This window comes from Lupinus angustifolius, chromosome LG01 (assembly GCF_001865875.1).
Source record: "Lupinus angustifolius cultivar Tanjil chromosome LG01, LupAngTanjil_v1.0, whole genome shotgun sequence".
Taxonomy (NCBI): domain Eukaryota; kingdom Viridiplantae; phylum Streptophyta; class Magnoliopsida; order Fabales; family Fabaceae; genus Lupinus; species Lupinus angustifolius.
The window spans coordinates 33,087,971-33,112,472 of record NC_032009.1 but is presented as its reverse complement, the minus strand read 5'-3'; the positions used below and the strand labels follow the sequence as shown (position 1 = coordinate 33,112,472).

Here is a 24,502-nt window from a genome sequence, read left to right as displayed (position 1 = left end):
CGATCTAGTAATATTATCTACGAATATCATTACAGTATGAAACGTCTTAAAATTATTGTTACCATGACTTGCAACAATTATAAATTGTACGAAATAATACTTAGTGGCTGAGTCACGACCAAATCGTTCTCTTTAATACGTTTCTTGGCACTGCGCAAACAGACTATTAACCACGTTGTTGTCTCTATTATCAAATTCTTACTGCACTATAAGAAGTTTACCAGAATGCGTCGATGGAAAGTATTGGGGAGGAAAAAAAAGTTGAATGAAAACTCATTCAACTTGAGGCAAGAAAATACGAATGGATGAGACTTCTATTTATAACATTGATATTTTTTTCAAGTTCTTCATCTCTCCTTTATAGGACTTGTGTTTTTTTAAATCTTCTATATAAGAGTGAGAGTTTTTTAGATTTTACACCCAAAAGTTCTCAAAAGTTCTCAAAAGTTCTCACTAATGACTTGCAATAAACCAAGTTGCAAACAATGATTCTATGAGAATTAAAAGAGATTTGACAATTATATTTAAACTTTGTTTCCATAATATGAATATTATGTGACTTGTGATCTTCTCCTATACTAAATCTTCAGGAATTGGAATATGACAATATGAGGTGGAAATCAATTTTGACAATTTTTCTACTACATTCTAAATTTAGTATTTATTTATTTAATATATATTTCCTCTCGTTGTTTCTCCTCCTCCTTCAGGTCCTATATATAGTGAGGAGGAAGAACTCTCTTGTCCCTTGTTTTTTAGTTTTTACCTTAGTTTTCCTATTTTTCTAGCTTGCTGGTGGACAAAGTAATATTTTGTATGGTGAAGAATCAGTTAAGAAGACATCAAAGAGAATACATGCCCAAAAGTTTGTAGAGCAGACAGGTAATAATATTTTCAAGGGAGATAATCCTCTAGGATAAGCACAAAAACCTCTGAGCAGTGCTAAACTTAGAGAAATCACTTGGAGTGACGCCCTAATGGGTGTGAGTGGTTATTTATTTTTATGTGCAGAATCATATACTGAGTTAAAAAGAATTTTTGTTTGTGTGATAAGAAATAAGAAATTATTTATACTGTAGTTGGTTTATGCTTTGTATAGGATTAAAAATGTTGAGAAATCAACTATTTTATGTTCTCCAGTCTCTACACATCATGCCTATAGGCATCATTGTTGTGAATTCAGATGTCAGAATTGAGAAATGATTGATACTTAATACTGGTAGAAAATGACTCAAATATTTTATTTAAGTAGGTAAGAGTTCATGTTTTGAATTTCCAACCATATTCAAAACATGGTACTTTAAAAGAGAATAATTCATACATGTCACTAGCAGCAGTGTGTTCACTGTCCAAAGTTTCACAGTGGAAATCACATTGATGATAAAAGGAAAAGCAAATAACCCAACCAGCAATCCCATTAGTCCTTGACAAGTGAACATAGAAAGAACTCTTAATCATCATGTCCAAGCAGTGCAAGAAGCATGCTCTTATAGTCACCAGAAACATCGTTGGCGATTGCGCGGTCCAGAGGAATGCTATTCCTTCTTTGGTATTCCTCTGCAATTCGCTGCAGATCAACCTCAGCTCTAGTTGTCACCACCCTAGTGAGGGCCCATTCATCAGTTCCTGTCTTGTTTATAGCCATCCTTAAAAGTTCCTCAAAATATTTCTCAGGGTAGGTCAAGCACTGAATTGTTGCCTTCAACAATTTCAGATATTCATCTTCTAAATTGGTTTCTAGATCCTGCCACCAGAAGCTCACTGTTAGTTCAACTACAATCATGGACTAATACTATAATTGTTCAATGAAAAACTATACTAGTAGTTTGCTTCATCTAGAACATGATCATAACAGAAAGAATGAAGATAAAAAGTCTTGTTTCTTGAAGTAACCAGCAATCATTACTGACGACACAAGTTTTGCATTCCATTCGCTGTGCCAATTTATGGATAATTGTCAAAGTAAATTTGCACTATGCACATGTGCTTCTTTCAGGTCCGTTTGGGTGTTGGGTTTCGGAGGGAAGGGAAAGGCTTTAGAGTCATCTCACGAGTATATTTCATGACTCTAAAGTCTTCTCTTTCCTTTCCCTCCAAAACTTAACTCACAAATAGACCCTTAGGTAGTCAAACAAAAAGCAGCAGTCAAGTTTGGAAACGGAGAAATACGAGTATTGCAGTGATTTAGTTCTCATAAATGGCCTAATCATTTATTTATACCTTGTCTATGACATTCCCAAAATCATTGTTGTAGTGATTTAGTGTTGCATTTAACTGTGCTTTACTCCTTGTAGTGATAATCCTGATCAGGTCATCATGATTGTACGCCTTCTCTGCAATCTTCTCATGAAGCAATTTAGCTTCAGATTTTGCCAATGTCGTGTTCACCTCATCTCCCTCATAACGGAATGTACCCACAAGAGGAACCAGAAGCTATTATTGAAGTATCACAAGTAAAATCTCATCAGGCAAGAAAAAATATGCATATATTGTGAAAAAAGTGACATAGAATAATAAATTAATAGTGCAAAATGAAAACTAGCATGATGGTTAGGCTTTTAAACCTAGCAATTTACTTGAATGTATTTATACACCCTGTCAAGCATGCCCTTATTTCTGGAACACGTTTGTTCTTTTCACATAAATCTGGGCTTCACACTTCTCCTAAACAGTTCTGTACATTAGAAGTTTAAGAGTTTTACCTTGCGAAGATCCCCAGAAGTATGATAGGCAACATCTTCCTCAATAGACCTTTTAAAACGAGCTTGGTATGCTTGTTTCGCGTTAAGGAGGTCGATTGAAGATCTGGTGGAAGCAATTTCCATGATGACCCAATTGTTTGAGCTCAGCCTCTTTGTGGCTTCATTAACTAAAAAGGCATCACGCTGAGCAGAATCTAGTGTCCACAACAATACAGCTCGCTATTCCATTCAAAACATCAAACATTAGACTAGAAAGTAACTCCATAAATCATAACTACTTTCGAGGTCCGGCCAGTTGTGTGACCCGATTCTTGACGGATCATCGGCTATGTGACTACTACATCTATATGTTTCCTTGGTCAAGGTTATCCATATAGAATACTGAAACTATGTTGTATGAACTATGAAACTGAAAACTCAAAGAGTTATCAAATCATGTCCAATTTTTAATCATTCCATTTCAGTGTTACATGGTTCATTGAAATACCGTACTAATCCAATTTCCAAACATAATCAGTGAATTGAATATTCTGACCAATAAATGGATGTAAATTGAGATTCACATAAAGAGGCCAGATTTCAAAAGTTTTAAACTGACCTGAAAATCACTTGAAAGTTCTTTGTCTAGATCTTTAAGAAGATCTTCTCCATGGATTGCAGCATAAGTTGCGCGAATCAACTTTCTCTGTTCTTCATTTCTATGAGCAAGGATTGATATGATCAATCCTTCATTCGTTCCCCATCCTGCAAAGATATTTCACAATGACAACTTGTATGATGAAAGAATGAAAAAGGCCTCATACCATGAACAAAGCTAAAGAACCTTTTTTTATCAGCACAAAACTAAAGAATCTAAACCCTCTAGTTTGAGGGATGTTTAAAAACCAATTTTTTTACCACATATTTATGTTCTTCAAAGCACCACATTTCATACCATGTTACCATAAATAAATAAAGATCTATCCATTATACAAAAGGTAACTTGTCATTGCATTAATGTTGTGTAAAATTGTATTACATGTGTCAAACGGTTAAGACAAAAAGGATGCATAAAAAAAATTGGGCTATGCCAATGGTAATATTACTACCATGCACCAAAAAATTTACACCACCTTGTATCATTGGTGTATTATTGGCAATTTGGACTGTGCCAATGGGGCATGCCGAGGTGCATTTATTGGACTAGCAAGACTAAAAAAATTGTATGATTAGCACGTGTGCATTATCATATTAAATATTAAGTGTTAAGTTTTGATTTTCCATTGCATTGTTATGTATGATTTTAAAAATACAATATAATATAAGATTATTTTCTTTTTAATTTTATGTGCTTTTATTATTCTTTTAATTGTATAATGTGTGACCCACAAGCCTGTCCAGCTCATATATATATATGTTGATGTCCATCCTAACTTACACACATTACCTAAGCACAGGTTGCCCAAATTGCAAATGCTAATGTCATGCATGAAAGTCAGCCTCAAATAATAATCACTAAGAAAATAATTTACAAAGAAGAAGAAAAAAACAGAAATGAAATGAACCAGATCTGAATGATCGTGATCATTCATCATGCAGCAATAACAAACTTGAGAATGTAATGAGATCATGGACACAAAAAATTACATGCGAGATAGATCTAACTGAACAGATCAATGATCTAAAAACAAAATGAAAATGAGTAGTAACAATGAAATAAAAAAATAAAAAAGAAATGGATCAGCAAATAACGTAACCTTGAAAAGCCTTTCGTAATTGTTCACTGTCTTCTTCAGGAGAAGGAACATGAGGAGGAATCTTCAACGTCGCACTAACCTTCAAAGTCGCCATTGTTAGTGGCACTGAGAGTTTCACGATATTGTATAGAAAAAATGATTGGAAGCAACGTGAAGTGTAATAACCCACCTTGTGCTTTTATACAGTGATGATTCAATATATACTAGGAGATTATAAAATAGTAATAAAGAAAGTCAAAGACGATGGATATGTACAAATCATAACATTCTCCTCGTCCGGGTCTATGTATTCTTTACAAATTTCCTCTTCCACAAAAAAATCATATAGAAAAATTATACAAATCAAGTTTTTTTTTCCTATACATATACAAATCAAGTCTTTCTTTCCTACTCATATACAAACCTCTAATTTATATATATATATATTTATTTATTTATTGTTCTTACTATTTTTATATAGAAGATATAAATATAATTTTTTAAACAAAATAAAAATGATGATAAGTATAATTAAATTAAACAAAATATTGTATATCACGGACACAACTCCAAATAGTATACAAGTCAATATTTCTTCGTTGTTTTTTATTCTTTACAATATAATATAATAATATTTAAACAATATTTCGTTAGAATTATTGATGCATTTTGTAACGAACCGAGAATAGTGAAAAGACATTGACTCTTATACTATTTGGATTTGTCTCTACATATATCATATTTTATTGAACTGGAATATATTCATCAACTTTTTTTTGTTTAAAGGATCACATTTTTTTCTTATGTATGATTTTTAGTGTAATATATGAATATAAATATGGTTGGTTTGTGTAGGTACAAAAAAAGAGAAGATTATTTTATATAGTTTTATTAAAACTCAGGGGTATTAGTGTAATTTACTCAATTGTATATACTTCATTACTCCCACAAATATAAGAAAACAATTGTCTCATATCAAATTTAAATAATAAATGAGAAGAACAATAAAATATATAATAATTTTTAAATTCTTATTATTTATTTTATTGGACTAATTATAAAAATTATTTCTAAATTTAGTTTAATTAATAAATTATTTAAAATTTAATTAATTAAATTTATAATTATGAATTTTTTATCAAATTAAAATAATAATTATATTTACATTAGTGTGCAATTAGCATGCATATCTGAAAAAATATTAGACAATAATGTAAAAATAATGAGGGTAGTTTCATCGTTTTTAAAATTGGTATCTCATTTCTCACTTTCTTGACACATGAGGAGAACTTTTTTTGTTGTTGTTGTACTTTTAATGTATTAATTATTATTTATGTGTTAATTAATATTAACTTATAAATAATAATAACATAATAAGTGGTTGATAATGTAAAAAAAATATCTTATGTATATTAAAATTTTTATATGCGACATTTTTTAGTATAAGTTTAACGCTAGGAACTAAAGTAATTTTATATTGCACCATAAGCAGAGGGTGAATAAAAACGGTGATTAAATAATAATTGATCTTTGTTGCCATTGGAAAGTTCCTTTGTTACAATATCATGACATCGTTAAAGAACATAAAAAGTATATAATATTGTTATAAGAATATACTTTAAATTACTAAATGTATATTGAAAATCATACTATAAGTTTCCTTTGGTGAGAAAGAAGATGAGAAGAAAGAAAATGGTGAGAGAAAAAGTAGAATTGTGAATTGTTTGGTAGAAGAGAAAAAGAAAAGAAAAAGAAGATAGAGAAAGTAGAACTTTACATTTCCACCTATAAAATGGACAATAATACCCTTGGTCATATTAATAATACTTTTCATTATAAATTAAAAATATTTTTTTTGTTTAAAATATTAATAAATATAATATTATTATTAAATATATAATTTATAACAAAAATTAAATATATAGATTTAATTAAAGTGTTTAAAAAAATAATTTTATATTAGTAATTAAATATGTTAAGATAAAAAAAGAAAAATGATAAACAAGATAAAAAGGGGCAAAATTGTAAAAACAAAAGACAACACATTCAATTCTCATTTCCTTCCCACAAGTGAGAAGAAGAGTTTTTGTGTGGGTTAGTTTTTCCTCCCTCCTCCTTATTCATCACTTGTACCAAATGAGAGATTTATTCTCTTTCTCTCTTCCTTCTCTCTTTCCTTCTTAAATCACCTCTTCCAAACAAAGCATCTATACTATTAATAAAGGGAAAACACAAAATAACCACCCATCATGGTGTAATTTGTGTTTTCCTACTTTGTCCTCAATATCTTTTTATTTCTCCCAAAAAAACCATATAATATTATTTTCTTATTTTATCCTTATTATCTTCTTATTTTAAAAGTGTATTTAAAAAATTGAATATTAAACCAATTGAATAAATTCAACCGTAAATTTAGCGCAAAAAATTATATTTGAATTTATAAAATACAAACTATACATTACAAACGATAGGAAAGCGGGTTGATATGCACGACAGTGCATGTCAACACGCTAGTAAATGATAGAAGACAAACATTATTTTCAGGGCTTTTTGTAGGATTAGGATGTTTTACAGGTTTTTTTATGTTTTGGATTCTGGAATTTTTTTAATGAGGCATTTATTATTGTCCCTTCTTCAATGTGAAGAGAAGTGTGGTTGGAATAGAAATTCATGTTATAAAATATAATACATGTTAAGACTAACAATCAAATCTCATTGAATGGAATAGATGAGTTGAAAAAGATACAAGTGGAAAATTCATTATCTAACATCTTAAAGTTTTGTGACTCATTTATGTTCTTGTTTATTTAGCCTTTCAGAATCCTGATAAGAAAACTTACTCATAGTGTCTATCCAAACCTTGGATAGGTCTACTCCTACATTCATAACAATGTCTAGAAACACTTTACTATAGGTAAATCCTTTTCCCCAATAAACAAAAGCATTAGAGTGATCTTTGAAAAAAATGATTGAGATATAGTGTATTGAGATTTGTTTATTACTTATTAAAAACCAACCGATATAATCATGTGACAAAATGTATCATGAATACCACTGGTCATTTGAAGAAAAAACGGAGAAATTTGTCTTGACAGTGTGTGAGTTTTATACATTGTTATCGTATTATTTATCATTTATGTTTTATCTTCATTGACTCTTCAAAAATAATATAAATAAATGGTAAATTATGTACTGATTGTATATAATTTTTTATACTGACAGTTCCTAAATATTATACTGAAAAGACAAATGGCAAATAGTATAATAAAAGAGAGAAAAATGTATGCACTAATGTAAGAGTTTTATACATAGTAGTGTTGTTACTATAGCTCGTAATAATTTTGAATAACACGAAATAATCCTTACTAGCTGAGTCACGACCATATCGCTCTCTTTAAGACGTTTCATAGTACTTCTAAAATTGTGCAAGCAGACTATCAACCACGTCGTCCCCAAGATAAAAAAAACCTAGTTCTCTATTATACGATGTCTTACTACACTGTAAGAACCACTCTCGAATATACCCACAAAATGACTACCAATGTCAATTCTCGAATTCCCATTGTATGGCTACTCGTGTCAATTCTTTTCCCACAATACTGACCACCAGTATCAGTTCTCAAAATTCTCACTTTGGCTACATGTGCCAATTCTCAAGTGCCACAGAAAGAAATGGTAAAAAGGTTGTTGGAAATGTGTTGGCGGAATATAAGAGAGGAGAAAAAGAAGTTGAGAGGTAATCGCCTTCAACTTGGTGCAAATTGTAATGGGGGAGGAGGCCTCTATTTATAGCCTGAGGCCTCCAACGGCTCCTCCATCCGATGGTTCAAAAGATCAAACGACTATATGATCCAATGGTGCAAAACATTACCACCCAACGACTCTATGTAAAATGCGTGTGTTGACTTGGTCAATACACGATCCAAGCCCAAATAGCCCAAAATAAAATAAATAAATGTTTGTTTAAAAAGAATGTTGAGCCCAAGCTCGAGCCGGCTAGACGGCGGTGGAGGTGGTGGTGGTGCGCGCACACATGTACGTGCGGAGGAGTTTTGTTTGTGTGAGTCCTCACCCACTCACAAAACCCATTGTACTGCCCCACAGTTGTAACTTAAGGCTTATAAAGCCTTCCAACTTCCCTCCTCCAACCAATGTTGGACTAGTGAGTTTTTACATTTCACAAACCCAAAAATCACCATAAATGACCACATTAATGTGCATTAAAAAACCACTTCAAAACCTAATTCTTTCAACAAATCCCAACAATCCTCCTTGAAATTAAAAAAACGATTTCCGGGAATTTTTTTGGTCTCAATAAGATTATGCATAAACAAAAGTGTCATGCGACTTGAACCTTTGCATAGTGAATAAGATCCAGATTTTACTAGAGTGACTCGTAGTCTTGAACTCTATCTCTGACATCAAACCAAACACAACCTTTTCAAAGGTGTATTCTATAAAGCCTGTGTGTTAAAGGTCATGCACATTTATCCTAGTATAGTGAACGCTCTAGAAATTTAGGCCCCAAAATTTCATAAGAAACGACCCTCACTTTCAGCATTGGTGAGTCTATCAAGAGTACTCCTGTAGCCTAGGTACTCCACTCTAATTGGAGTATAGATCTCATTAAGAGTTTAACTCATCCTTACATATGTAGCAGGAATCATGCTTCTCATAATTTTATAGCATGTTCATTCTCATATCATTTCACAACTTGTTATTATCCATTGAACCTATTTCTTGGGATCTCTAGTCAGTTAGGTTGGGTTGCCATCATGTGTGATCCTCGTTCTAAGGGCAATAGTCTAATACTCTAAGAAGTATTATGGACTTTCTCTCTAGCTAGTCCTTTTATCAAAGGATCTGCTAAGTTATTCTCAGTGCGTACATGATCCACTCTAACATCTCTTGTGGAGAGTAACTCTCTAATGGTGTTGTGCTTATGACGAATTTGTCGTTTCTTACCGTTATAAAAATGATTTTCAACTTTTGAAATAACCACGATACTATCACAATGGATCAACACAGCTGTGATCGGTTTTTCCAATATGGGAATCTCTATAAGCAAGCTTCTCAGCCAACTTGCTTCTTCATTAGCTGTTGCTAGTACTATCATTTCAGCTTCCATAGTGGATTGAGCCAAAATAATTTGTTTCTTTGACTTCTAAGAAACTGCCCTACCAACTATGTTAAATATATAGCCACTGGTTGCTTTAGAATCATTTGAAAGAATGTTCCAAAATCAGCACCACTGAATCCTTCTAGGATATCTGGAAACATTCGGTAATGTAATTCAAGGTTCATTGTTTTCTTAAGGTATCTCATTACCCTTTCTATAGCATGTCAATGCTCCATACTAGGTCTATCGGTAAACCTGCATAATAATTCCACAATATAGGCAATATCGGGTCTAGTGCAATCAGTGGTATATCGAAGACTGCCAATGATGCTCGCATACTCATAAGTGTGAAATTATACTACATTTTCATTACATTTAACTTGCATTTTAGGACATAATTAGGATTTTAGGATTGTTTTTAGCTTTTATTTCTCTTTGTTTGGGTTGAGCATGTGTTTTTAGTTATGTTGTGCAGTTTAGATGGATCAAAATAAAAAAGAGTAGATATTGGGTGCAAGAAGATTGAATTCAGTGTTGAGGCTATATGAAGATCAATTGAAGAATCAAAACAAATCATAGATGTTATATTATATTCCTATTTTGTAGATTTGTTTTGTTGGGCTTAGCCCAATATTTTGTAATTAGGATAAATAAGGATTCTCCCTCAAGGATTTTACATTTTTTTTTATATTACAATTCTCTATTTTAGAATTTGGGATTCTCTTTTACATCATGAGTGAGTAATTCCCTTTGTTTCTAGGATTGGGGCTATGCCCTTTTACATTCAATAAATACTTGTTCTTACTTCTATTTCATTGAGTGTTATGATTTGAATCATTAAATTGGGTTTTATTCGTGTAAGTTGTCTGTCCAACAAATTACACCTCTTAAATACATTGGGGAAAGGTGAACCCAACTATCCGACCATTTAGTTATTCAAACTAGAATCCTAATTCACGAGAGTAGTATTAGGATTCTCGGGGATTTCTAAAATTCACCTTGGGTTGCTACGAAACGATTGGATAGAAAGATCCAAGTAAAGGATTTGATTGATAATCGTACCACGAGAGTCTGTGCGACTTCAATTGAGAATATGTGCCAGAGCTCGAGAAATTGAGTACACATGTCGAAGCTCGAGAGAGGATGGCACATATCAAAGAGCAATTCACCCTCACAACTTAAAGTCCATGAAAAGGAGAAAAAAGAGGATTTGAGAGTGTAAAGGCGGTAACCCTTATCCTGGGAACTCTTCCTAAATTAGATTTCAATCCCTTTTGATTATTTTCATAATTATTCTTGGCAATTGTTCTAAATTCATTTTTATTTCATATTTGAGTTAAGTATAAATTAATTGTTACAATTAAAAGAGTTTTCCAGTCCTCGTGGGATCGATATTTTATTACTTGACGACATAATCGTGTAGTTGCGATTTGTCCTATCAAGTTTTTGGCGCTGTTGTCGGGGACTGTGTCAAAATTTCTTTAATTCTCAATTAATGCATTACTTTACTCTAGTGTATAATCCATTTTCCTTTTTCTTGCTACCTCTGCAGGTTGCACATTTGGTTTGTGCAATGTTCAAATTACTATTCAGAGCTAGAAAGGACTTTTCGTAGAAGAAGAAGAAGACAACAACAAAGAGAAAGATGTGTTCGTGTACAAACAATGGTTGAACAAGATGAAAAACCACTTCGCGACTATGCAACCCCTAATGCTCGTAGTTCACGTTCTGGAATAATTTGCCCAACTATTGAGGCAGAGAACTTTTCTTTGCCATGTGCTCTGATCCAAATGGTGATACAAAACCAATTTGGAGGTGGAGCTCATGAAGATCCTAATGCCCATATTGACCAGTTCTTGGAATTCTTTGAGATAATGAAGATTCATGGGGCTTCTGAAGATGTTATTCGTCTCCGCATGTTTCCATATTCCCTTAGAGATAGAGCTAAACGTGGCTAAGGAATCAAAATTCTGAAATTCAAGCAAATTGGCGAACTTTGGAGGATGCTTTTCTCAACAAATATTTTCCTCCTTCCAAAACTATGCACTATAGGCACCTCATCCAGAACTTCAGTCAAAAGGATGGGGAGTCAATTGCTGAAGCTTGGGAAAGATTAAATGAGTTGACTGAATCTTGCCCTCATCATGGTATTCCACCTTGGATGCTGGTTCAGAACTTCTACAGTGGGCTAGACTTTCCATCACAACAACTATTGGACTCTTCAGCATGTGGTGCCTTTATGTGCAAAGGAATTGATGCTGCTTCGAAGATCATAGAGAATGTGGTTTCTATGACCAATGGGAAAATGATTCCAAGAAGATACTCTAGTGCATAATATTCATGCAATCATATGGAGAAGGTAATTTCCATGCTGGAGAACCTTTCTCAAAGGTTTGGAAAGCTAGAAAAGTACCATGCTAATTCTATTAGGTCTCCTGCAAAATGTGAGGGGTGTTGAGCAAAAGGACATGAGTGGTCTGAATGCAAACACTTCACTGAACTTGAACATGGAGCATTGAATAATGAACAACTTGAATCATGCAACTACTATGACTACAAGGAGATTAGCAGACAATAATTCAACCCACCATACAGGCACAACAATCCCAACCTTTCTTTGAGGAGCAACAACACTCTGAATCATCAATACCAGGATGGACCAGGTAACAGGAAACCTCCAACAAGGTTTTCACAGGTAGAATCTTCTCATATTGATCCTACTAATAAAACATTAATGGAAGGTCAGGAAAATTGCTTGCTAACCGAAATAAATTTCATGAAGATCAAATCATGATTAATAAAAGTTTTTCAAACATGCTCAATGACTTGAATTCTAAAATAGAAAACCTGACCATCCGTGGTAAAATGCTGGAAATACAAATTACCCAACAAGCTAGTAATCCTAATAGACAAATAGGGATGTTTCTAGGACAACCAGAAAAAAACTCAAATAATGAACATTGTAAAGCTGTCAAATTAAGGAGTGGAAGAGGAACATACTGAGACACAACTCCCTCAAGGAGAGCAAAATTTTAAAAATATGTCTAAGTATGTAGCTCCACCACCATATGTACCACGAGTTCTTTTTCCCCAAAGATTAGCAAAGGCAAAATTAGAAAAGAAATTTGGGAGATTTTTGGATAATCTTAAGAAATTATATATCAGCTTACCCTTCACTGAGTCACTATAGGAGATTCCTGCATACACAAAATTTCTTAAGGATATTTTATCTAAAAAAAGAAGACTAAAGGATTATGAAACAATCGCTTTAACTGAAAAGTGCAGTGCCTTAATTCAAAATAAATTACCTCCTAAATTAGAAGATCCTGATAGTTTTTCTATCCCATGTTTAATTGGAAATACTAGTTTTGATCACGCCTTATGTGACTTAGGGGCAAGTGTGAGTCTCATGCCCTTATTTGTGTGAAAAAAGTTGGAAGTGGATGAACTAAAACCCACTACTATATCACTTCAATTAGCAGATAGGTCAGTTAAATTCCCTATAGGCATCTTGGAGGATGTTCCTATCAAAGTTGAGAAATTTTTCATTCCAGCAGATTTTGTAATACTAGAGATGGAAGATGATTCACAAATCCGACTCTTTTTTACTACTGTTGGTGCTATAATTGATGTAAAGAATGGAAAATTTTCCCTAAGCATAGGGGATGAAAAAGTTGAATTTGATATTGCTAAATCTATTAAACAACCATCTCTTGGGGATTCATGTTTCAGGGTTGATATGTTGAACCAAGTTGTGAAAGAGGAAGCAAGTAGAGTGTAATCTAATCCCTTAGAGAGATGCATAGTAAATGGTGACACTTTAGACGTTGATGAGGAAGTGGTTGAGGTTATTGAATTTCTGAATGCAAGCCCAACACTTCTTCACAACCCGCAAGATGAGACCTTGAAGGTAATGCCCAAATCTGAAGATTGGGAGGAGGGGAAAACATCTAAAATTGAATTTAAAACACTCCCCTCCACCCCCAGGTATGAATTTCTTGGACCTAATTCATCTTATCTAGTTGTTGTTAATGCTAAATTAAATAAATTGGAAACTAAAAAATTGCTAAGGGTCCTGATAATGCACAGGAAGGTAATAGAATACACATTGGATGATATAAAAGGTATAAATCCTTCTTTTTACATGCATAGAATTTTTATGGAACCTAACCATAAAACTTCAATTGAAAACCATATGAGACTAAATCCTAATATGAAAGAAGTGGTTAGGAAAGAAATGCTAAAACTTTTAGATGTTGGGGTAATATATCTTATATCTGATAGTGAATAGGTGAACCTAGTTCAGGTGGTTCCTAAAAAAGGAGGATTGATTGTTGTGAAAAATGAGAAAAATGAATTAATACCAACTAGAACAGTCACAGGTTGGAGAATGTGCATTAATTATAGAAAATTAAACACAATAACTAGGAAAGATCACTTCCCTCTCTCATTCATTGATCAAATGCTTGAAAGGCTTGCTACACATGAATATTTCTGTTATTTAGATGAGTGTTCGGGATTTCATCAAATCCTCATTCACCTTGAAGACCAACAGAAAATTACTTTCACATATCCTTATGGCACCTTTGCCTATATGAGAATGCCTTTTGGGCTATGTAATGCCCCAACCACTTTTCAAAGATGCATGACTGCAATATTTTCTGATTTTATATTAAACATAATGGAAGTTTTTATGGATGATTTTTTTATTTATGGACTTTCATTTGATGACTGCTTAACAAATTTGACAAAAATATTGCAGAGATGTGAGGAAGTGAATCTTGTATTAAATTCGAGAAAATGTCACTTCAAAGTGCGTAGGGATATTGAGTTGGGGCATTTAATTTCAGGAAAAGGGATAGAGGTGGAAAGGGCAAAAATTGTAGTAATAGAAAATATGCCACCACCAAATTAACATAAAAGGTGTTAAGAGTTTCTTAGGCCATGCGAGATTTTACCGCAAATTCATAAAAGATTTTTCAAAAATTGCGAAACCCATTTCTATCCTTTTAATGAAAGATACTGCATTTGATTTTAGTGCTGCTTGTCTAGAATCATTTTACGAGTTGAAGGATGCATAGGTCACTGCACTAATATTGCAATCACCATAATGGAATCTTCCCTTTGAAGTGATGTGTGATGCTAGTGACTATGTTGTGGGATCAGTGTTGGACCAAAAGAAGAACAAGAAGATGCATGCAATCTAATATGGAAGCAAAACACTTGATGAAGCTCAAACCAACTATGCCACCACAGAGAGCGAGCTACTAGTTGTTGTGTTTGCCTTCGAAAAATTTAGGTCCTACCTAGTAGGTTCTACAGTTATAGTCCATACTGATCACTCAGCCCTGAGATACTTGATGAGAAAAAAAGAAGCCAAGCCACGTCTCATCCGATGGATTCTCCTTCTGCGAGAATTTGATCCGGAGATTGTTGATAGAAAGGGAATAGATAATTCAGTTGCAGATCACTTATCTCGGCTTGAACATCCAAGTGGAGGGGAGAAGGACATACTTATTGATGATTCCTTTCCTGATGAGCAACTTCTCCTCCTCAACACTATAGAGGCACCTTGGTATGCTGACTTTGTAGACTATTTGGTCAGCAAAATTCTTCCACCTGAAATGACACCACAACAGAAAAAGAAATTCTTCTCAGATATGAAGAAGTATATCTGGGATGATCCTTACCTCTATCGACTCTATGTTGATGGTATTTACAGAAGATGTGTTCCAGAAGAAGAAGTGTCAATGATCCTGAGTTGTTGCCACTCTGCCTCTTATGGAGGCAATACTAGTACATCAAAAACAATAGCAAATGTATTCCAATGTGGTTTCTTTTGGCCATACATATTCAGAGATGCAAGGAATTTTTTTCTCACATGTGATTCTTGTCAAAGGGTGAGGAACATATCAAAAAGGCATGAAATGCCAATGAACTTCATCCTTGAGGTGAAGATATTTGATGTATGGGGAGGTGGCTATATGGGACCTTTTCCTACTTCAAACAACAACAAAAATATCTTGGTGGCAGTCGATTATGTTTCTAAGTGGGCGGAGGCAATTTCATCTCCACACAATGATGCTAAAATGGTCATCAAACTGTTTACTAAGATCATATTTCCAAGGTTTAGGGTCCTGAGGCTGGTTATTAGTGATGGAGGCTCACACTTCATCGAAAGACATTTTGAAAACCTCTTGAAGAAGTATGGTGTTTCTCATCGAGTTGGTACCCCTTGCCACTCTCAAAGAAGTGGTCAAGTGGAAGTATCAAATCGTGAGATTAAGAGCATATTGGAGAAGACGATTTCTAAGAGCAGGAAAGATTGGTCCTTAAAGCTTGATGATGTTTTATGGGCTTACTGTACTACATATAAAACACCTATTGGTATGTCACCATTCAGGTTGATTTATGGTAAGCCTTGCCACCTTCCAGTGGAAGTAGAGCAAAAGGCGTATTGGAAAGTCAAATTGCTCAACTTTGATATGAAAGTTGTTGGAGAAAAGATGAAATTCCAACTGCAATAGTTGGAAGAATTGCGATTGGATGCTTATGAGAATGCTCGTATTTACAAATAAAGAACAAAAAGATGGCATGACAGACACATACTCTGTAGAGAATTCCACGTAGGGGAACTAGTTCTCTTATTCAACTCCAGATTGAGGCTCTTTCCAGATAAGCTAAAGTCTAGATGGTCAGGTCCGTTCAGAGTCACCAAGTTTTACCCTTATGGAACAGTTGAGATATGGAATGAGGAAAGGGGAAACTTCAAGGTGAATGGTCAACGTTTGAAGCATTATCTAGCAGATGAGCTACTGGAGAAACAAACAAACATAGCCCTCTGGGATCCTACATGAGCTACAAAGATCAATCGTCAAGCTAATGACGTTAAACGAGCGCTTTGTGGGAGCCAACCCATACTAGAGGTACATTTTTAAATTCATTAATTTTAGTGTTTTAGTATGGGTTTTAGTGCCTCCCTGAGTTTGGAGCCTTTGTAGGGGGATGTATATAGTGTCGGCCACAAAAAATGATGTTGTTGCCCAAGATATTTACACCTAGTCCATCTAGGACATATGGCCATTTGAGAAATTTTTCTCTTCTTTTGTAGGTACTTCCATTACACTCAATGAAGCCAACCACTTATAATTGGCACATGAGTTAAGGACACTTCATACCTAACCCGTGAGTTTTCTTTTTCTTTCTCTTATTATCTAGATTTTTAAATTAGGGACAATATAAGTTTCTAAGCTTGAGAGAGTTTTGCATTTAGATAGTTCATTCATTTCATATATACCATATAGATTTTAAATTTTTTAGGTTGAATATTCATATTATCATGCACTATCATATATCATCTATCCCCTGGTTTGTTCTATTGCTGATAGAATAATAACATGAAAGACATTAGTTTTGACATTGTGAATTAAATTTGGTTAAATAAAGGTCTTTGTTTCATAACTTGCTGAATGTACAAAATATGAGAATCTTGAGCCAGACACAATAAGGGTTCTGATTTGAATTGACAATTAGATAAAACCTTTTTTTTTCTTTCATGAGTGCATAATTTTCTATGATTGTATATTCTAGAACTTGATTTGTGATCGTTTTAAGATTGAAGTCTATCTGTATGCATTAAAATGATAGAGGCAATTAGGACTTTTTCTTTTGACCTTCAACCGCTTGCTATAAACATTGAAAACTCATTAGTTATCCATTTTTGAGTCTGAACTTTAATGGTTTTTTATAGCTACGCAAATGGGAGTTTGGCGTAATTTATGATGTTTGGTTGAAGCAATGAGAAAGGTAAAAAGACCATGTGTGATGAAAGAATCCATAAAAAGTTGAAGAAAAAATAAATAAATAAACTTCATCCATTCTCTTTTAGAAAATCTCAACAAAAAAAGAAAAAAAAGAAGAAATACAAAGTATACTAAAAGAGAATGGACTGGAAAAAAGTGTGTTGTAAGGAGAAATGTTGATTGAAAAAGGTCATATGATAAAGTAAGGCCTATAAAGATAATCTTAATGCTTCAATCAAATGTCTAAAATGTTTAAGTATTTTGGGAAACATTTGTAAGCCTTTTGAATTATCTTTTCTTTGACAACCTCACCTTAAATCATTCACATTGGCCCCATTACAACCATTTAAAGACCTCTTATTTTTGCATGCATTCAAATACATTCAGTGGCGATTTGGTCTATAATCAAGCCTATGGTAATTTACTTTCATGAAATTTTTTGAGCGAAACACTATGACCCTTAAACACATAAGAGAGATGAGAGAAGAGTGACCCTAATTCATGCAATTGTTATGACTTAAGGACTTACCTTGAATTAAATTTGTTTATGATTATCTTGTCTTGATGTCTAGATTGTTTCAAAATAAACATGAGATTGCTTATTATTTCGGGTCATAGTTTCTATATCATCATTCATACATGATTGTGAAAGTTAGACATAATACTTGCTTAAGGACAAGCAAGAGATAAGGTTGGGGGGATTTGATAAGTGTGAAATTATACTACATTTGCATTGCATTTAACTTGAATTTTAGGACATAATTAGGACTTTAGGATTGTTTTTAGCTTTTATTTCTCTTTGTTCAGGGTTGAGCGGGTGTTTTTAGTTATGTTGTGCAGTTTGGATGAATTAAAGAAAAAAAGAGTAGAGATTGGGTGCAGGAAGATTGAATTCAGTGTTGAGGCTATGCGAAGAACAATTGAAGGACCAAAAGAAGTCATAGATGTTATTTTATATTCCTATTATTTAGATTTTTTGTTGGGCTTAGCCCAATATTTTGTAATTAAGATAGATAAGAGTTTTCCCTCAACGATTTTACATTTTTTATATATTACAATTATATAATTTAGAATTTGGGATTCTCTTCTACATCATGAGTGAGTAATTCCCTTTATTGCTAGGATTGGGGCTATGCCTTTTCACATTCAATAAATATTTGTCCTTACTTCTATTTCATTGAGTGTTGTGATTTGAATCATTAAACTGGGTTTTATTCGTGTGAGTTGTCTGGCCAACAAATTACACATCTTAGATACATTAGGGAAGGACCGAGAGGTGAACCCAACTATTCGACCATTCAGTTATTCAAACTAGAATCCTAATTCATGAGAGTAATATTAGGATTATCGGGGGTTTCTGGAATTCACCTTGGGTTACTACGAAGCGATTGGGTAGAAAGATCCAAGTAAAGGATTTGATTGATAATCGTACCACGAGAGAGCTCGAGAGAGGATGACACATATCAAAGAGCAATTCACTCTCACAACTTAAAGTTCATGAAAATGAGCAAAACAAGGATTTGCGAGTGTAAAGGCGTAACCTTTATCAATAGAACTCTTCCTAAATTAGATTTCAATTCCTTTTGATTATTTTCATAATTATTCTTGGCAATTGTTGTAAATTCAATTTTATTCCTTATTTGAGTTAAGTATAAATTAATTATTATAATTAAAGGAGTTTTTCAGTCCTCATGTGATCGATATTTTATTACTTGACGACATAATTGTGCACTCCCATACTCAGCTTGTCTTACACATTCACTAGTGTTCTTAAAAGTTTTACACTTAGATCATATAGTGTGCTAGCAGGTTTACAGTCAAAATATTTATATTTCTTTAAGATCTTTCCCACATAGTGATATTAAACCAAAAAAATTCCATTTTGACCTAATAATTTTTGTACCAAGGATTACAATTGCCTCTGCAAGGTCTTTCATATCAAAGTTATTACACAACAATGATTTCATATTATTCACAACATGAATATTCGAACCAAATATGAGTAGATCGTTAAACTTTTCATGCCACTATTTAAGTGTTTGCTTAAGACCATACAACGACTTATCGAACTTGCAAATCTTATTCTCTTGCCCATGTATTACAAAACCTTCATGTTGTTCCATATAAATTTCTTCTTCCAAATCACCATTTAAAAAAGCGTCTTAATATCCATTTGATGTACTAATTAATTATGTATCACATCTAGCGATATTAGTACTCTAATGGATGTTATTCTAGTAACAGGTGAAAAAGTGTCGAATAAATATACATTCTCCAGTTGCTTGAAACCCTTGGTTACAAGGCGAGCCTTGTATTTATCCATTGTGCCATCAGGTTTCAGTTTCTTTTTCAATATCCACTGACATCTAGTGGGTTTGCAACCAGGAGGTATGTCATCTAAATGTCAGGTCTTGTTAGACTCTAGAGAACTCATTTCATTATTTATAGCCTCTTACCACAAATCAGTATCCAAAGAAGTCAAAGCTTCTTGGAGTGTTTATGGATCCTCTTCTAATGTATGGACCATATAATCAGGTCCATACTCTCTAGTATTTTTTGCTCTCTTACTTCTTCTAGGTTCTATTTGTAACTCATCGTTATTATCATTAGTGTTAATCACAGGTATGTGAGTAGTTGTTGTGCCCCCATTATTCCTCAATTTAAAAGGGAATTTTATTTCATTGAAGTTTGCATCGTTAGACTCAATAATCATTTTCACGTTAAGGTCATAAAATTTGTACGCTTTACTGTTTATAGCATACTCAATGAATACACATTCATATGCTCTACTTATGAGTATAACTCTCTTGGGGTCTGATATCTGGACATAAGCTAGAAAACCTCAACTTCTCAAATAAGAAAAGTTGGGTTGTCTATTCTTAATAAATTCATATGGGGAAATTTTGTTTTTAGCCTCGGGGATTCTATTTAGCATATAACATACAGTTAATAAGATTTCACCCCTCTATTCTTTCTTTCAGCTTTATAATTCATTTTAGGTGAATATGGTGCAATTGTTTCATAAATAATGTCATTTAATTTATAAAAATAATTAAACACGTTAGAGTCATACTCGATGCCTTTATCGCTTCTAAGTTTCTTTATTTTTTTGTTGAGTTGATTTTCAATTTCAGTTACATATAACTTAAATATGTCAAGTGCTTCACTTTTATTTTTCATAAGATATACATAAGTAAAATCAGAGCAATCATCAATAAAAATGATAAATTAATGTTTACCATTTCTAGATAATGTTTCATCTAATTCACATATATTTGAGTGTATTAAATCTAAAGGCACACACTCTCGCATTACTGATTTATAAGGTTTTTTTTTTTTTTTTGCTTGAATGTATGATTCACAAATTTCAAAATCATTTTTAGATAACTTTGGAATTAAACCTAAGGTACTCAAATTTGAAATTGCATGTTTATTAATATGACAAAGTCTAGAATGACAAACATTAAAATCACACAACATGTAAACAAAATCAGAAATTTTATTAATAGAAACAACAACACTTAATTTAAACATATCATCGTTGGTGTACCCTTTCCCAACAAATACCTCGTTCTTAGTAAGAGTATACAAGTTTGCTCCATGGTCTGGGTAAAACCAACCTTATTAAGAAGAAAACTAGAAACCAGATTCTTCCTCATCTCTCGCGTGTGCATCACATCTTTGAGAATCAGAGTCTTCTCGGATGTAAACTTCACCTCCACATTACTAGTTCCAGCAACAACAGTGGTGTCAGAGTCACCCAACAATAGTGGTGTGGGAGTCACACAACAACACATTCTTATCATCAGCATTCATATATGTTTTGAACATAACACGATCATAGTAAACATGGCGGGATGCACAAATATCTACCCACCACCCATTAGTTCTTCCAACCATAGTGACCTTGGATAATACTACCAAAAATGGCTCATCAACCATGTTGGCATGTGGAGGATGATCCATAGGTTTATTTCTACACTTGTGTGCCATATGACCTGGCTTCCCACACTTGAAATGGATAAACAGGTTGCTAAAGTCATTATTAGTAGGTGGCATAGCATATTGGACCTTTTAAGGGTTTCAATTCTTGTTGTGACTGGTGTTGTTAGCATTATTCTCATTGTGGTTATGATTCTTGAAGTTAGTGCTAGAAGGCTTCATAACTACACCTGAGAATTTCTTCTTAGTGCTATTTTTGGAGACATTAAGCACATCTTCTCTCTGATCTTGCTTACGAGTCTCTTCTTCAATACGAAGATGAGTGATCACAGATTCCAAAGAGATTTCTTTGGTCTTATGCCTCAGAAGGTTTTTGAAGTCCTTCCAACTAGGAGGCAGATTGTCAATTATGACAACCACTTGGAATTGCTCATCTTGGAACATACCCTCAGAAATGATCTCATGAGTAATTTTATGTATCTCATAGGACTGAGACTCTATTGATTTATCATCATTCATTTGATACTTGAGTAGCGGCTAACAACATACTTTTTGGTCCTAGCTTCCTCGATATCATATTTCTTTTCAAATGCATATCAAATTAATTTGGCAGACTTGTATGAGCTATAGTAATCATAGAGATCAACAGACAACCCATTCAGAATGAAGTTCTTACATAAGTAATCACTTTCATTCTAGAGAGCTATTTCAATAGCCAGTTTATCTTTTTCCTCTTTTTCAGCCTCATCCGACAACACTAGGATGTCGGTTTTCAGAACATGGACAACCTTTCTCATAGTGAGAAATTTTTTAATCTTATGTTGCCAACATTTGAAATTTGTCCCGTCAAACCAAAATGGCTTGTTTAAGTCATAGTTGTTCAGTCCAGTAATATTATCTACGAATGTCATTGCAATAGAAACATCTTGAAATTGTTGTTACCATAGTTCACAACAATTCTGTATGGCACGAAATAATCCTTATTGACCAAGTTACGACCAAGTCGCTTTATTTAAGACGTTTCGTGGTACTACTAAAATTGTGCAAGCAGACTATCAATCACGTCATCCCTAGGATAAAATAACTCAGTTTTATGTTATATGATGTCTTACTGCACTGTAAGAATCGCTCTCGAATACACCCTCAATATGGCTACCAATGTCAATTCTCGAATTCCCACTATATGACTATCATATCAATTCTTTTCCCACAATACTCACTACCAGTGTCATTTCTCAAAATTCCCACTTTGGATGTATGTGTTAATTCTCAAGTGCCATGGAAAGAAAGGGGGAGAAGGTTGTCGGAAATGCGTCGGCGAAATATAAGGGGGAGAAAGATAAGTTGGGAGGTAACCACCCTCAACTTGGTGCGAGTTGTAATGTGGGGAATAGGCCTCTATTTATAGCGTGAGGCCTCCAACGGCTCCCCATCCGATGGTGCAAAACATCAAACGACTATATGATCCAACGGTGCAAAACATTACCATCCAACGGCTCTATGTTAAATGTGTGTGTTGACTTGGTCAACACACAGTCTAAGCCCAAAATTAAATTAAATAAATAAATAAATGTTGGGCCCAAGCCTGAACAAGAGTCGGTCGGCCGGACGACGACGAAGGTGGTGGTGCGCGTGTGTGTGGAGGGTTTTTGTTTGTGTGAGTCTTCACCCACTCACAAAACCCATTGTACACATTGGGTCATACCTCAAGGTTGCAACTTAAGGCTTATAAAGTCTTTCAACCTCACTCTTCCAAGCAATGTGAGATTAGTGAGTTTTTTTAATTTCATAAACCCAAAAGTCACCATAAATGACCATATTTATGTGCATTAAAACCCACTTCAAAAATTATGGGATCCTCTCTAGTACTAGAGGGTCCAATACTGGAATGTGAGACCCATATTTATTTCATCATTTATAACATTTTTTTGGCTAAAAATATTTTAAAATCTGCACCATCAAAACTTATTTCTCTCAACAAAACATCATTCTCTCAACAAATACCAACAAAACCCATCATCTGATATTCATTTTTAATCATCGTTAACTATTATATAAAAATTATACAAATTAATGGTGAATGATAACTATATATAAATATTTATACAGTCAATATATAGATATTACATTGGTATGCACATTATACAAGAATAATCCTAGTATTTTTGGGTAACACCAAAATGTGGCACATAAAATTGATGAGTTGGTAGAGGGTGAGTCATGCTATAAGCAAAGCGGGACTGAACCAAACTTCAAAGTCACAATAATTTAATGCTAAAAAACAAACGAAAGGGAGATGATATTTCACTTATATATGTCTCCAATTATTCATTCAAACTTGTCATCTTAAGTACTATAGAGCATATGCTCACTCTATCCACCATTCTATTCTATTTATTTGAATGGGTTTTGTAAGGATACACGTTGCCTTCTTATCAAGTAATTTTCCTACTCATTATTTAGGGATTCTTTTATTCATTTTTGTTTTCATTTTTAATGAAAATAAAAATATTAGTCTTTGGAAATATTTGTTAGAATTGGCACAATTTTAAAAACATTAAGAAGTCTATGATGCTTGTCCTTTATTACATTACAAGCAAAAAAAGGAGAAAAAGAAAAGAAAATTTTAATAATTTTATAGTGTAAACTTTCCTCATTACTAATTCACTAATTGTCAAAATGCATTTGCCTTGCATCATCATTTTTTTATCTCACTCCAACAATATAGTCATTGTCACCAAATCTAAACTCATTGAATTAATCATATAACTATCACCAATTTAACATTTTTGCTTGATGTTGTTTAAAGTGTTATTAGTTTACCTTCATTGCCCACCTTGCCTTGACATGAATACAAGGAAAAATGAAAAACACATGGTGAAGAAGGTTTGTAAATTTTGACAGTTATAAATCAAGTTATTAAAATGATGATTATGTATGATACAGATAATATTTCTAATAAACTTGGAAATGTTGATATAAAAGGAGGGATCCGTTTACACCCAATTTAAATTATATTATTTACACTCAATCTTAGCCATTTATTTTCTTAGATCCAACAAACTAAATGGATAAAACTTAAAAGTTATTTAAGATTACTATTTTTCTCTCTCATCACTTATTGCACTCACTCATTTGGTTTGTTGGTTCTAAGAAAAGAAATTGTTGAGATTGAATGTAATTAGTTTAACTTAAATTGGGTGTAAACAGATCCCTCCGATA

General features: G+C 33.4%; 1 protein-coding gene across 1 annotated transcript; it reads right to left on the bottom strand.

Annotated features, from left to right (window-relative positions):
- On the bottom strand, positions 1,218-4,597 carry LOC109361253 (annexin D2-like). The gene is made up of 5 exons (XM_019606652.1): positions 4,439-4,597; positions 3,301-3,446; positions 2,703-2,921; positions 2,221-2,433; positions 1,218-1,744 (listed from the first exon to the last, which is right to left on the bottom strand). Exons 1-5 carry the CDS (start codon positions 4,530-4,532, stop codon positions 1,451-1,453), a joined length of 966 nt encoding a protein of 321 aa, XP_019462197.1. The 5' UTR covers positions 4,533-4,597; the 3' UTR covers positions 1,218-1,450.